General features: G+C 31.2%; 1 protein-coding gene across 3 annotated transcripts in view; it reads right to left on the bottom strand.

The window, feature by feature from the left end:
• LOC143226854 (uncharacterized) overlaps positions 1 to 16,938 on the bottom strand; it is a 140,988-nt gene that overhangs the window by 28,993 nt on the left and 95,057 nt on the right. For all 3 annotated transcript variants that reach the window (XM_076458353.1, XM_076458354.1, XM_076458359.1), the window contains 6 exons: positions 14,960 to 15,187; positions 7,790 to 9,162; positions 7,145 to 7,529; positions 5,830 to 5,976; positions 1,767 to 1,954; positions 737 to 883 (listed from right to left, as the gene is read on the bottom strand). In XM_076458353.1, coding sequence (XP_076314468.1) covers positions 847 to 883; positions 1,767 to 1,954; positions 5,830 to 5,976; positions 7,145 to 7,529; positions 7,790 to 9,162; positions 14,960 to 15,187 — 2,358 coding nt within the window. In that variant the 3' untranslated portion in view covers positions 737 to 846. The remainder of the gene's footprint in view (positions 1 to 736; positions 884 to 1,766; positions 1,955 to 5,829; positions 5,977 to 7,144; positions 7,530 to 7,789; positions 9,163 to 14,959; positions 15,188 to 16,938) is intronic.

Here is a 16,938-nt window from a genome sequence, read left to right on the forward strand (position 1 = left end):
TTATCCTCAAAAAAGAAGAACACAGTTAAGTAGCGACACCTAGCGTTTTCGTCAACTATATATTATGTTTTAAGCGCTAGATGGCAGGAGCAACCAATATGTAGCTTAATAATGCGTTACGTGGTAATCAAGTGTGCGTGACACCAGTTAGCTTCATATACGCACGCACGCACGCGCACACACACAAACAAAAAACAACAACGAATAATTCTGAAACAATTCATGGATGTAGAAAACAAATGTTAATGGAAAGTAGAATAATCTAAATGTTATATTTACCACGTTGAACTGAACCCCCTTGTCTATCATTCCCACAGTAAGTATTCCATTTCTTTAGCACAACTAAAAAATAATTTTATCCTTTCTTTGTTAGCATATAGACCTAATAATATTGCATTCTTAAATTTAAAAAAAACAATGGAGGGGAGCTGGGGGTCTTTACCATGTTAACCCTGTGACTGATATTTACATCTTTTCTTCCAGTGTTTGTAGAGAAATAAAGCACAATAGTTTGCTTAGTATCTGTTGGTCTTTTATCAAGTATATTTTATATGCACACTGAAGTTTTCCACTTTATCTGTCATGACGCTAGTACACTGTATCTTCAGTCTAAACTGAAATTTATACCTAATATTGTAACTTAATTTACAACTTAACCCTCAAATTTTGCTTATTTACAAACTGAGAACTTACATCTATACTACATCTTTTAATTAAAAACAGATGTCAAACTTACATATTCAGAATGGCTGATAGAACCACAGTCATGTGATTTAAAACTCTGAAACTGTTTCACTGAAAACTGCAAAGCCTTTTGACTTTCTTCCAAGACATGACGAAAGTCTTCTATATCCGAGTCTGATTCCAGTTCCACCAGTTTATCCTACCAAAACAAATTTTAAACAGTATTCTGACTATGTTATTGTTATTTTAGGCATTATGAAGAACAAAATATGGATTTTAGTTAAAAAATACAAAGTTGCACCATATTTAAACAATAAAGGAAGTTGAAGTATGTGGTTTTAGCCTATTCTGACCAGTAGACTTTGAAATACTTCACTGACTAATATCTGCAAGAAAATATCTTTTACGAAACAATACGAATGTACCATAACTTTGTAGATGTGTATCAAAATCTTGAAATTAAAAGTATCCATTGTAAACTTCCTTCCTCTTTCAATACTGCAACATTTAAGCTAGGTAAAAAGTCCGTTGCAAACAACCCTTATAATAGAGAGCCATTGTGTGCAACTCTTTATGATAAAGAGCCATTGTGAACAACTCATAATAAAGAGCAGTGGTGAATAGCTATTACAAATAAAGAGATACTGTCCTTAACTCACACAATGTTCCCTATCACTAAATATATTAATAGCACAAGTTTCTTTCACACATAAGTGACATGATTAAAATGGGGTACAGAAGATTTGAAGCTTACAGTATCTTCAATAAAAGAACTTTTAGCCCCCATCATCCTCCACACACCATACTTTACCATTCCAACAGGAGTTTTGGAAAACTTTAAACAATGTAAGATTTAAATGATAAATGGATCATCCATGAAATGGGTTTGATGAAAAATAAATGAACATCAGGCTTAAGTTTAAAAGATCAGCAAAATAATTTTGGTAATTCAGTGCAGTAGCTAATTAAACATTTGACATCACAACCACAATACAACAAAAGTGAATTTTAATGGGGAGAACATGAAGTATTAATAGCTTATCTTTGATGACGAACTCAATAAATAACTTAAAGTTATTTACCTGAGACCACGTTGATGATGGTTCAGAAAAGTTTTTTGTGATAAACTTTGTACACAACTACTGATGGAGGAAGCATCTGATTGGCTGCCAAAAAATGCCCTGTAATCATCCCCAAATTCAAGAAGTTTTTTCACCTCATCTTCATCGGCTGTAAATTCTGACACAGGTTCACTCAAGTATGGCAGGTCCTGTAGTAAACAACTTTATAGTTGTTGTTTTTTAATATTTACATAAAATGTGGCTCATGCTAGTCCATGTTACTCATTGATATTACACAAGGCCTTGATTTTTATACAGTAATAAGTCAATAATTATTGGACCAAAAAGTGAAATAATGTATCATAAGAGTGCATGTTTTATATAAAAATAATTGCATACCAATTACTTAGCAAAATTACAAGAAATAACAGCATAAAATAGCATTTAAAAGGATATTAGAAACAATTAGTACAGTTCCATAATCAACAGTTTAATGATTTTATATTGTATGAAACAACAAGAAAAACACTTAGATTTTAGAAGTTTCTTTAAAGGCTATTAATCAGAATATCTGGTCAATATTAACAATCTACACCAGCAGTTACAAATTTTGTAACATAGTTCTAGACATAAATTTACACAGCCTAGAAAATGAGACTCTGATTATGCAGTAATGTAAAAGTTATGTAAAAAAGATTCCATGGCTGCACAACTACATTAAACTCACAGTACTGTTAACTAATGTCTCTAAAACAATACGTAGGAAAAATATTATAATTCTAATACGTCGTTTTTCAAAACTGAGGAGACTTCTCTCAACCATCCTTTTTTTCTCTTGAAAAAACTTCTACACTGATAGTTTTTATCTTCTCTCATAGTTATTGAGTTTTGAGTTACTTAGTTTTCAGTGATATTATAATTGTTTTTCATATCTGTACTTATATACTCTTTGTAAAAGTTTTAACATAAGTAAGTCTTTTAAGTGACACCATATGGTAGTTTCCATTAATTGTAATCAGTACAAAGAAATTATTCCTAAATATGTTCTATTACAATCAATTCTTCTTAACTTACTGCAATATATTCCAATGAAGATAGGTTAGAAAACATTATGGATACTAAGATAGCAATGATACCATGAATGCTATGACCAGATCTTTTATTCTCAACATCTGAACTACAAGTTTCCTCAGGAAGTTATGATGATCTGGAGGTAATCTCTTGAAGATAACCTGTAGTTTAAACATTGAAAATAAAAGATCCAGTCATAGCATTCAGTCTTGTTGCTACGTTATGAATAATAGTTAGAGAATCTTGTATTCAAAAATAATGTTGAATATGGAAATCAAAAAGTCATGTGACAAACAAAATAGTTATAAGGCCATGATAAGACAGCATATTATCAGAACTACATTTTGACATTACTTGGTATTTCACAGGTATTGTGATGCCATAGAAAATTGCCTGTTTTTTGGGAAGGGTATGCAACAGCCCATTCTGACAATAAATATTAATACATTCAGACTATAAAGATTTATTAAGATTGTAACTTTAGAATTTCTTAGACAGAGATATCCCCTGCATTTAATGACATTTGAAAAAAATTGAATCTCAATCAACTTGGGGCATCATGACCATCCAGAAAGAGACCCTGCAACATGTCATACTAAAGTCATGGTAAACAAATTGTATTGAGTGTCTTAACAGATGAAAATCCAAAAACACAAATATTGATGGCAAAAATCATTCATATGCCCTAGGCAACAGTATAGGAAAGAGGCCAGCATGGTATGAATTTTCCTAAATAAGGCTTCCAATAACACTGCTCATTCAACATTCCAATTACTCATGCAAGTCACTGAATGTAGCACCTGTGAATTTCTGTACAATCAAACTCTTGAAATGGGTGTTAATAAATCATCTTCCTTGTCACTAGTTGAATTATGGAAAGCTTGCAGGATAGAGTTGTGTGTTTTGGATACAACAGCCTTACAAAAAAGCAATAAAAAATACATTGCAGGACTATTGTCAAGATGAACAGTCACCAGAGAAGAGCAGAACAAGATGTGGTAACAGGGTCTGTAATGTTATCATAAGGCTTCAAAATTATTTTTACATAATATATTCAACCCTCTATATAACCTTTTAAAGATAATACATGTATTTTTAAAAGTGAAAACAAATTTGTTTTTAGATTTGTTATTGTCACCTGAAATGTAGAATTTATACAATGATCACAACTTACTGAACACTGTATACTAGTACTAATTAATAAACACATATTCCAGAGTTTATAATAAAGGTTTTCTTGCTAGCAACAACATACTCTTTATTAATGAAAATTACGGTTGGCTTTTGTTAACAGCAGACTTCACAAGTTTGATTAGTAATTAGAGATCCTAAATGCATTTTTCTTATAACTATTACCAATGAATTATGACGACAAACCAGTACTTGATTTCGTTTAACACATGACAAAGGACAAGGAATTTTACTCTAATGTTTTAGTACATACTTAATGTAAGTCAAAAAGAATTCTGTAATTCATTCAACATATCTCCCATCACAATTCAAACAGAAATACACTAGTGAACAATAAAGTAACTTGTAATGTATAAGAGAAGAAATCTTATTTTTAAATGAAAAAAAATCACTTTAATCTTAATTGTGAATTATAAATAACCTTGGTTAGGTTTGTGGATACCTATGGTTAATAATATTTGTAGATTTTCCTCTAGGTTCTGAAGCCGAAAGTTCAACAAAGTAAGCAAGAATAATTATAAACCATGTAAAGCTTCAAATTATTTGAGAAAAAAGGAACATAAAACATGTTTTTGTATAATAAACCAATACCAAGAAACATAGTAATGCAACAACAGAATGAAAAACTGTTTAAGCCCTTCACAGAAAGTACATAATACAATAACCCAGTAATGGCTTCTCAGTTTTATATCATTGAGAGTAGTGATAAAGAGATTGCATCAAGAATTAGACCATGCTACCTATACAAGTACAGTCAGATCTAAACCAAAACCAGTTTTTATTTTCCACTGCTTTAGTTACTGTGACTCAAACCTTATGAATTTTCTTTTAAATAAATTAAGTTCTGAAGGACACTAAACACAACTACTGACACCTTAAAACCCAATTAAAACCCTAGAATTTGTTGCCTAAACCAGTTAGCACCAGGTGAAAATCCTATAATTGTTTTCTTTGTTTGAATGTGTAAATGCTAACTCACGATTAGATCAACTAGCTAGAAAGTAGGTCAAGAAATACCATACCATTTTCTGGATAATAAAAACCAAAACTTGGGATATTTAACAAAACAAATAAGGTAATATAAATTTCTAGCTTCACCTTTTTATAATAAAAAGAATAAATTTCATTTTAAAACATAATTGAGCACCAAGCACGACTAAAGTATGCAAGAACTATTCAAAGGGTATTAATAAAATATCTACAATAAACTGTTTATGTTTTATAAAGAACATGACTAATAAAGAAATATTTTCTTTACATCCTAAATGTGCTATACACGGTCGAACACATGTGACAATTCTATCTAACACATATTTCAGTTTCAGCATGGCCAAGTGGGTTAAGGCGTTCAACTAGTAATCTAAGGGTCGCAGGTTTGAATCCCTGTAATAGCAAACATGCTCTCTCTTTCAGCCATAGGGGTGTTATAATATGATGGCCAATCCCACTATTCGTTGGTAAAAGAGTAGCCCAAGAGTTGGCAGTGGGTGGTGATGTCTAGCTGCCTTCCCTATAGTCTTACACTGTTAAATTAGGGACGGCTAGCTCAAATAGCCCTTGAGTAGCTTTGTGTTAAATTCAAATATGAAGCCTGAAATTAAAAAGAAACGATTACAACCACCATAAAATAAAAAAAAAGCAAAAAAAACACAAGTTTAATTACACTCAAATGGACACAATCATAGTTGCTGGCTATAATGTTCACTTTTTATTTTCTTTACTTACAATATGTTTAATCATATTTTTGTGTTGTAAATGACATAAAACATAAATGACGTAAAAACCAAAATATTATTCTCGTACTTATCTGATAATATTTTACCTGATAATTGTCCCAGACTTGATCTGATTGAGAACCTTGATCTGTATGTGCTTGTGTATGTTCACTATCCAGAACACTCTCCAGATGTTGTGTTTCTGGAAGTGATGCCTCAAATTCACGATCACTTTGGTTGGGGTAAACGTCAAACTGTATTTTAACATAAAATCCTGTCAGTTATACAATCACAACTGGAATTAATCAGCAATGAAACAATAGAAAAAAAAAAAGAAGTGATATATATATTTTGCATACCTAATTTTATTTCCAAAAGTTTAAAAATATTTAAGACAAATTTTGGCTTAATCCATCAAAGAATTATAAAAGCAATTATTCACTTACCTCCCAATGCAAATAACCAATAAATGTAACTACACTAACAATTATTCACTTACCTCCCAATGCACAATAAACCAATAAATGTAACTATAGTAACAATTATTCACTTACCTCCCAATGCAAATAACCAATAAATGTAACTACACTAACAATTATTCACTTACCTCCCAATGCACAATAAACCAATAAATGTAACCATAGTAACAATTATTCACTTGCCTCTCAATGAACAATAAATGTAACGGTAAAAAATCCTGTAAACACTAAATTTATAGCCACAAGTAACGGAATAAATGTTAAAAAAGGTTTGTGAATTTACAGTATTTCTGAATGTATGCCAAATTGAATTTTATGACAGAATCAATATATAAAGCAGAAAAAACAATGTGCCAATTAGGATAGTAAATATTTAATTTACTAACAAAAGAATCAAATCCTCTAAATAATTCTACCATTTAAACAAGTTCAGATTCATGTATGAATAATCAAATAGTTAGTAAATAGTTGTACAGCTTTACCTGCTGATCCAATTTACACTGTGACAACAGAAGAAAGGCTTTATCATATTGAAAATTTTCACCAAAAAAAAGCTAAAAATAGTTTGTAACATATATGACAAAACACTGTAACAAATGCTTAAGTTTTCAGACACGTTAGTCACCTGATCTGAATGCCTCCACTTTTATGCACTGTTAGATCTTCTATAATAAAATTAAATTTTTCTTTTTTGTGCAAGTTTTCTTTCTACAAAGTTCTTAAACTCTCAGTGAATCAACCAGTTACAATGTATTACCCTCAGAGTACACACATCCAATAAAATTGGAGGAAAGTTTAATGACATGAAGAAACTAAATACCAGAATGATGCAAGGGCAGTTTTCCTTACTTGGAAAATATTTACCAAAATACAGCATACTAACATGAAGTATGAAAAAAAGCAAGTTCTGTAAACAAAAAGACCTTTTTACTATTACTATTACCTTTTCATTTTTATTACTGCTCACATGTTGGCTGTGTAAACTGTCCCTATCACTTCCATCTTTATCGCTTTTAGGAATAAATATTTGGGAATAAAAAGTTGCTTGTTGATTGGTGTGAAAGTTTACAAGGCTTCCTCTTTGACTTCTTGACTTGTCTGACAAGACAAGTGACCGCTTTCTCCTTGTTTTGCTTGTAGCACCACTAAAACTCTGATTTAGTCTGGTTGAGTGTTGAGAACACAATGAGAAACCTTCAGAACTAGAATCAGACTGGTTTACTGAGCAGCAAACACTGCTCTGGCTTCTATATCGACATTCACGACATGTTTGAGGCAAAAACGATTTGGACTCCTGGATAGGAGAGGTTTTCAAAGAATGTGAGCCCCTATAGGAAAAGAAATAAGACTTCATGATATATTTTCAGCCAAAGAATTGTTATTAAAAATGTTTATAAAGGAAAAAGATTAATCATTAACAAAACATTATTTTATTTTTCAGAGTTAAAAAAGATGGTTGATAGAACATTAATCTATCTCACATACTATGAACACAATATAAACGTGCAGATGCTTACTTCAGAAAATTTCTTATTCCTTTAAACATCATGTCAGTTAAGTAGCTGTACCAGAATATATATTAACCTACCCTGTAAACTTTAATTTATGATGTACAAAAGGAGATAATGAGAGGGTATCCAGTGCTCCTTCAGATATAGTCTTTGCTGTGTAAGGAGAAAATCCCCACTGTCCAGGCAGCTGATGTAATTCTGTTACGCTCCATGGTCGATCTCGAGAGGTATGTTTTCTTCGTCTCACAGTTCTTGGAAATAGTTCCATACTACTCGTGCGCTTCTTGTAATTTAAAGGTTCATCCACTAATGAAAAAGGCACTACTGTCTCTACTGAACCAGCAATAGAGTTATTTAATACTGAGCTAGCATTTCTTTCATCTGCACTGGTCTCACCTTCTGAGTCATTTGAAGTGTTTTCTCCACTAGCATCACAGGAACTGTCAACACCAAACCCAGCATCATCCTCATTCAACCTTATGCTTGAAGTATCAGAAACAGAACTACCATTCTCCTCTGGGTCACATTCATCTAACCACTGCTGAATTCTGTTTGTCTTGCAGCTCCTGATGACAGAAGTTGATGAAAGATTGTCTGTTATTTCAGTATTTTGGTCTTCTTCTATTGAAACTTCTTCCCGTATTCCTTCAGAGATTACTGATGCATTTTTCACTTTATCACCCAAATTTGTCAAACATGAGAAGTCCAGTTCATCAAGAGAATTCCCAGTTAAAACAGCAGAGTACCCACTTATACCCAAACCTCCAATACTTTTGTTTTTTCCATCATTATCGACCTCACTATTTATCTGAAGATTAGTATCTGCTCCATCAACTTCTTTTTCCCTGACAGAAAGGTTACTTGTACAATTTATGTTATTGCATAATTCATTTTGAATGCCTTTGGTTGAACATTTAAAAATGGATTCATTCATACCATTTCCCTGAGAAGAAGATGGGTTGTATACCTGTTTTTGTTGATCTCCAGAAAGGACACTCAAGCCATTATTGCTCTCATAAGTTAATAAGCTCTCACTAGTAACATCATTTATTTCAGGTAACTCTGTGGAAAGTTTCGACACTGGAGTAAATGTTTTCATATTTTCATCGTTTGAGAAATGTAATGAGCTCTCACTAGAATAGCCTACATCTTGGATTATCTCATATGGCCCTATGTTGTTCCCACATTCAGCTTTCAGCTCAGCAATTCCAGTTTCTCCAACCATCACACTTTTATCATTAGTAGTTAAGCTATATGTCTGAAGATTGCAAGTCTGTCTTAAGGGTACTTCAGTACCTGGTTCTTTTGTATGCTGTTGAGAAAGGTTTGATGAATCCATTATGTTTTCAGAATTACAAAAGATGTACCAAGTTCTTTTGTCTTGCAAATACTTTTCACTTGGAGTCTCACACAAAAGCTGATTTGGGTCGTGATCCTTAGATAAAACTTCCTGAGTAAAAAAATAAATAAATTTATAGTTTTATCTAGTGACCTAAAAATGTTACATAAAAAAAGTATGGTTACAGAATTTTCAAAAGAAAACTCAAAACGTTGGATAAATAACCTACCAAACTACGTTTTATAACTTAACTTGTATTACACTCTGAAGAAATGAACTGGAATTCACTCCATTGCTTAAGAAAGCAATGTAAATACATCATTCAAGGTAACAGTGGCCTTCTCTAGTTCATAAATACAATAAACTTAAATCTTCCAAACACAATTTATGGACCAATGCAAAACTTACTACTGTATAAACACTGAATTTAAAGAATGTGTTTCATAACTATCTTAATGCTTTCATTACATATAGTTGTTAGCTATTTTCCTTTTGGGTAATGTTTGCACCAACAGTGTTTTGTTTACCTGATCCTCTGTTCAAATACACATGAAGTCATTCACCTACATATCCAAGTTCACTAATTTCTACTTAAAAACGTACGCACCACAATATTCAGGCTCAAAAAACTGTGTCAAACGCTCAACAATATTTAAAAAAACACAACTGAGTCCTTTCTAGAAAATTACAAGAGAAAATACAGATTATAATTAACTAACTGATTTACATCATAAAAAACTTTGTTCCACTTGAGATACCAAGACAAATTAGTCCTTCCTATCTCCACTAAAATAGAATGGTTATCTGTTCTCAACAAGTAATTACATGTATAGCAATACTTAAATTCATGGTTCATAAGGAATTTAATATAATGATCAATGCCTTTGACCCATTTGTTTTATAAAATGTTCCTCTTTTGCTGTTGGGAAGAATTTGTAGTATCTACTGTAAGCAAAATAAAGACCTATGTTATAGTGCATGATTTCATTAGCCACTTATTTAAGTGTACTAGTTTACATTTTATATGCAAAGAGGTTACTAAAATAAGTTTTAAATACATAATAGCAATGGAGCACTAACACGCAAATCTTAAACAGTGAACACTGCTGCATTTACTGCAATACTTGCTTATCCCAGAATATAACTTTTTATTACATTATATATTACCTTAAAGCTATCTCAAGAGGTTTTTATTTTACAGAAACAGTTCTGAAAGTTAAATTTCATTTGTTTTGTTTTTGAGTTAAGTACAAAGCTACACAATGGGCTGTCTGTGCTATGCCCACCAAAAAATCCAAACCCGTTTCTAGAGGTATAAGTCTGTAGACATACCACTGTGCCACTGGGAGGCCTGAAAGTTTGGATGAAATGGAATGGTTACAAATACATTTCTCTTTCGTAGGAAAAGAACAGTTTTACCAACACTATACAACATTTGACATTCTTTTAAAGTTCTAATATAAAAAATATTAAAAAGAAATAATTAATCACAGATTGGTATATTTCAGATGTTAACATACTAAAGTGTATTAAAATGAGTCATTATAATAAGTAAAAAAAAAAAATGCATCCTGCTTTCACATTCACAAAGCTCAGCTTTTTTATTTGTTTCGGTTTTGTTTTGGTTTTCCATAAACACTGGTTCCTAAACTTTTGTTAAAGTTTCAAATAATAAAAATTAAATATGAAGCCCAATCTATCATTCAATTCACCATTTGTTACTGACAAGAATGAATTGAACAAACAAGACCAGGCTTCTTATAATGGTGGACTGTATGTTATGTGTATGGTATTTTTAATTGTCTTTTATAAATACAGGTTTGCTGTGATAATATGTTGTATTAATTTATTCTTATAAACTAATCAGCAAACAAGATGTCTGAAATACTAAAAACAGATACAAAACCAAATCTATTATTTGTCACCAAGTTATGCCCACTGAAAGATTTCCACCCCTCAACACTAACTCTCAATAAGAGCAAATTGAAAGGAAAGCTGAGATTATTACTTTTAGCAGCTTTAACAGTTTATGTGCTAATATGTGCTAAATAATACAAAAAATACATTAAAGAAAACAATGCTATATATGTTCATTATGGTAAGTAAAAGACAACTAAAAATACTATACATCTGGACTGTGTTTCTTCAGTGAAGGTAAGCAATATTTTTCAAAAAACATACTGTAATAACACTGTGTTGAGGTTTTAAACGTTTTATAAGTTCTATTCTGATATGCAGTGGCCAAACTGTTTTTCTCACACAAGTTGATGTATTTAACTAAACAATTCATTCAAAACTACAATAACAACAAGCTCAGAGAAGGCAAGTTCTGATTTCAATAATGGCAACATTTTGACCTATAGTACTGAGCATTGTGAAGTAAGACTTGCATTCAAAACAAGCCATGTTCAGTGGCTTTACTTTATTTTTCAAGAATTGTGTCTCTTTCAGATGTGCTGCCTTCATTATTACAGACTACAAATTTGCCCTTTTTCTGGACCAATTTAAAAGTAATGTCCAATTTTAAGATTTCCCTCAAAAGTATTGTAGTGACTTTGTTTCTTATGTAAGGTATTATCCATGAAACTTCACAAAGTATACAATTAATGTTTACATGCATCTAAGAAACATTTGTTCTTATCAGAATATTTAATTATGTAATGAATATCATTTATTTTCTTTAGTTGTATTGTCTTTATTGCAGTGAAGCCTATCAAAGTGAAGGAAATGTCTAATTATTACCTCTGTCCACCTAGAGGGGTGTGTTTGTGAGCAATATTTCTTTTAAATGACTAAATTGATTTGGACAAAACTTGGTATACATTTGAACTATGATCCAATTTAGAAGTAATTAGATTTTGGAAGGCCAAGATCAAAAATCTAAGTCATAACAAAGTCACAAAAATTCAAATAATACCTATACATTAACACATGAACCAATTTTCACACTATTTTTGTTATACAACTCAGTTACAAATAAAAGAATGTTGGTGAAACTTGATGAGAGTATACAGAATATTATTCCTCATTGTACTGCCACAAATGATCCAAAAGTCCACAGATAATGATGGATATATGGCCACATTTTTGTATTTTTGAGATGTGAATATGATCAGTGTTGCATGATGAAGGTGTGCACTCTAGTGAGTGCCCCTCTAGTTACACCTCTTTTTATGACAGGATAATGGTACAAGTGAAAATGCAGACAAAAAGAAGGCAATTTACTGAATATATTTTTAATGCAAATACTTAAGAATTGAAAAACTTGTGCTATCATTCTTCTTTCAACAAAATTATAAATATATTAAAATAAGACTACTTTTATCAAGACATTAATAATATAGAATTTCATTTAGCACTGCTTGCCACACTAAAAAACACACCAATTATTTGTAGTTTATTGAGTGTTAGATTTTCTGGCTTTTATGTTATAGTTCTTGTAAGTGAGTGGAATATTAATCTGAACCAGAGCACCATTTGCTGTTGCCTATGTTTATATATTTAAGCTGTTTTTTGGAGAAATTATTCACAAGAAGAATTTTGTAAAGAATGTACAGATTGAAGTACTATGCAAAACTGTGCATGGTGACTTAAGCTGGCCAACACTTCAAGTGACTTTTGTATTCTTTCTTTGAGTCAATATGAGGAAGAAGCACAAAAGTAATCTGAAAAATTGTTGATTTAAGTTACTGAACAAATTGTCCATACAATGTCACTTTGTACATTGTTCTCTATAGTTAAACCATTGCTAGTTCAAGTCTCTACCAAAAGTATGGTTAAGCAATAATTCCTAAGATATTAGAATCAAACTTGTTAAATGATTTCCCATACATCCTTCAACTAAAGTGGGTGAAATTTAAAGGTATAAAGACAAGGACAGTTTGTTGTGTTATTAATTATGATAACAGGTTTTACCTTACATATGAAAACTGTCACTTTTAAAAAAAAATAAAAATAAAAACTTGCAAGAAACCTGTGAGTAAAATTACAATACAAACTAATATCAACAAATCTATTGATTATAAAATAATTCTTAAAGTACTCTAAAAGATAATTATTTATTCAGAAACATTCTACAGACTTTCTAGTACATTTAAACAGAAAAATTATGTCTGTATACCTGTTAAATATAAAAATTAAAATAACTTATTTAAATTTACAGAGAACGTGTTTCTCAAAATGGCTAGGTATGGGTATTAACACTTTTATTGATAAGCAGAGAACAATGCTTCAACCTTCCTAGGTCATCTTCAGGTTAACAAAGATGAAGATGAACTAGAAAGGTTGAAAATTTGTTCTCTCCTTATCATTAAAAGTGTTAATACCAGTACCAGCTGTTTTGAAATATATTTTTACTTCAAGTGGGTTTCTCATCATCAAGAAACAGAGAACTTGTATCAGTGTGATTATTCACCACAAGAAAAACTATTCTTAAATTAGAACAAGAAAACTAATGTAGCTATTTAGTTTTTATTGTTGATTTTGTTCTTCCCTCACTTTGTGTATATAATACTGTCATATACTTGACCTCAAAATCAGCCAAAAACCTTCCACTCAGAAAATGATATTTTACATTTCCTTCGAAAACAAAACAAAACACACACACACAGTAAGCAGTATACATCTATACTTGTTGCTTGTTATAGCTTTTTTATACAATAAATGATGTTAATGCAACAGACTGTGACATTTCCATTTCTAATAATTTAACTCCACAGCAGTTCTCAGCAATTTAAAGTAATTTCACATAATACACATCCTTATGCTACCTCCACTGCAGTCAATGTACTTATAATTTAGTACTGTATATCAGATTAAACTGAAACCGTTATATTTAAGAAATATGACAGAAACTGTGGGCAAAACTGAAATTTGAAATGAAACCAAGCAGAAGTTAATTATAAAACTTCATCAGTAAGATCTGTGAACTACTTAACTTAATAATGGACTCCATAATTAAGAGTGGCATATACGCAGAAACGTGCAATTACAATAATGATTAAAGTGCAAACAGTTTTCAGTAGCTAACACTAATATTGTTATCTAGCACCAAATGTTAATAGTTACCTCACTAATTTGTTTTAATGCCCTCTATCCCCTTTTCCATCAGTCTTCTACAAAAAAAAAACTTACAAAACTTAATTTCACATCCACGTGCATGAGCAATGCCATTCAAGACTGTGATAAAAATTAGGCTTTTGACAGGCTATCAGTTTAGGAGAACAAAAAAAAGGTTTTTCTGCACACATTTGTAATATAAATTAAGCTGCTTCTATTCTACGTATTACGGCAAGATGAAGCAAACTGAACCTGAACTTCTCTAGGTTTCTACAGTAAAGTTATTGATATTATCAGCATAGTTACAATAATTAAAAGTACTACTCATCCCCCCCTCCAAACAAAACAGTATGGTATTGGTTTAGATTTTTGATGAAAATAATGTTTTTAGTATTTGCACATAGGAATTTAAAAAGTCATAAGTAAAGCCAGTGTTAGAAAAGTTAAATAGGATCAGAAATTAGATGAATGATAAATGAAGAGAGGTGCTATAATTTAGAGAGTCTAACAAAGCAGAACAGCTAAAGGGTCAAAAATAAATGAAGAGGGAAATGATGGTTTGAATAAGGACTGCAAAAACCATTACAGCAAATGAGTTAAGGAAAAATACGAGGAGAATAAGTAAGATGTTAAGAACAGGTAAAATGTCATAGATGGAACTGAGAGAACATAGGTATAAGGATGAATGTTACTGGTGAAGAACATTTACTAATGCATATAACAAACTGAAAACAACATTTATATGTAAAAACAGACAGTTAGGAAAAGTTGATATCTTTATTTCAACTAGAAGTACTTCCACACCCCCTTCATTTTAGAAGTATACATATTTTAATATATCTCAACTTACTGTTTCAGATCTTTGAACAAACTCTTCAAGAATATAACGCCACTCTAATGTTTGCAGTAATAATGCATGCCATCTTCGTTCTAAACTACGTGCTATCCTCCGCACATGTCGACCATTCCTTGATGAAAGAGTAAAGTTTTCAGAGTTCCTTTCAGCCTCAATCCTATCACAGAGCTTGAACAGAGATGAGAGGCACTTTCCTCGAGATTCTAGTTCTTTCTGAACACTCTATAAATGAAACAATTATTACTAATTGTAACATTATCACCAATGTCTCTCGGTCAATGGTAGCAATTCTTTCATACAACTTATACTTTCAAGTTATAACTATAAATTTACTTTGTATCTAGAACTTCTAACTTATGGGAATACCAATGATTCCAATTACTATTAGTCTTTCAGTTTCTTTAGTGACCACATTAATTACTGTGTAAACCAGTTTAAATTACTATCAATCTGAGTATTCAAACATATGTGTTTGTAGCTTATGCTGCTATCCTTATAAAAAGCCATTATCTAAAAAGAAACATATTACTAGTGAAAAAATGTGTTATAAATATCTGCCTATCTGTTTGCATTATTTCTAGAAAGAAAAAAAAACAAAACATTTGATTAACAAATGTCAGTTAAGTTGTTTATGAAATTCATCATATATAAAAAAGATACCAAATAGTATCTTTATGACAAATGACAAACTTGCCAGTTTAACCAGACAATTACTGATAGCATCAACTTTTCAAACATATCACATTTTCTAATATTCATTTACTAATTTTCTTGTGAGTCCTTAACGTTGTTAGGAACCAGATTTTTAATAATATATGACACACACAAGGAATTACAATAAATATCATGTCAGTATTGAAATTAATTCCATTCAGTACTGTTGGAATTTTCAATGTATTTTACATGAAAAAAATGGCAGATTTCACTCTCTCTCTCTCTCTTTAAATGGAACTCTACATTCAGTTTCTTTAACAAGCAAAAATATGAAATTACTTAACATGATACATTATGTGTGGACTTTGACAATGATAAACAACAAACAAATCAGTAATCTGAAGGTTAAAAACTATTATCTGTGTAGCAAAAATGCAAGGGTTCATGGTTTGAACTTTGGTGTCACAAAGACACTTTGAAGTTATGGATGTGTTATAATAATGACAGTCACTTCCTCTATTCAGTTAAAAAGGAACAGCCCAACAGATAGCAGTTGACTAGCTGCTCTCTCCCTTTTCCTTCTAATATACCATTTCAAGAGTTAGTGATGGATATGCACAAATATTACAAAACAAATGTCTTTACATAAATTTTAAAAAATACAAACTTTAGTTACAAAGAACAAAGTCAAAAAGACCTGACCTACTGGTTTGAAGTCGCAGTTCCTTATATCCTTTAGAAATGACTGTATGTCCTGGTTTCATTTTTGTTAGAAACCTGTAACTTTTGTATAATTATTTAAAGTATATACTTTAAGCTTTTTACATACCTGAAAGGGGAAATTATCACATAGCTCAGAATATTTCAACTCCCCCCCTTAATAACTCTATGCCTATGGACTGGTCATTTTGGTTATTGTAATGCATTTAGTTCTATGTATATGACGTAAGTGCACGTGTTAATTCATAGCAACCAAATTTAAATTCCTGTGGTACATGGCTTCAGACTCATCTTTTGCTACTTCCTCTAAATTAACTACAGGTAGGCTGAAGCAAACATGTTTTTACTATAGCATATGTTACCAAGCACATTAAATTAACTACAGGCACGCTGAAGCAAACAACAAGTTGTCACTATAGCATATGTTACCAAGCACATTACTTTTGAGCTTGTCAAAATAAACAGAGAATATTGAATATTCAATTTTCAAACTAGAAAGCATTTTATAATAACTGAAGGGTGGAAATGAATATCAACCATAATCTCAGCCAACAAGAAAATGTTGAAAGTAATTCACTCATCTGAGAAATATCTGTAGC

This window comes from Tachypleus tridentatus, chromosome 1 (genome assembly GCF_004210375.1).
Source record: "Tachypleus tridentatus isolate NWPU-2018 chromosome 1, ASM421037v1, whole genome shotgun sequence".
Taxonomy (NCBI): domain Eukaryota; kingdom Metazoa; phylum Arthropoda; class Merostomata; order Xiphosura; family Limulidae; genus Tachypleus; species Tachypleus tridentatus.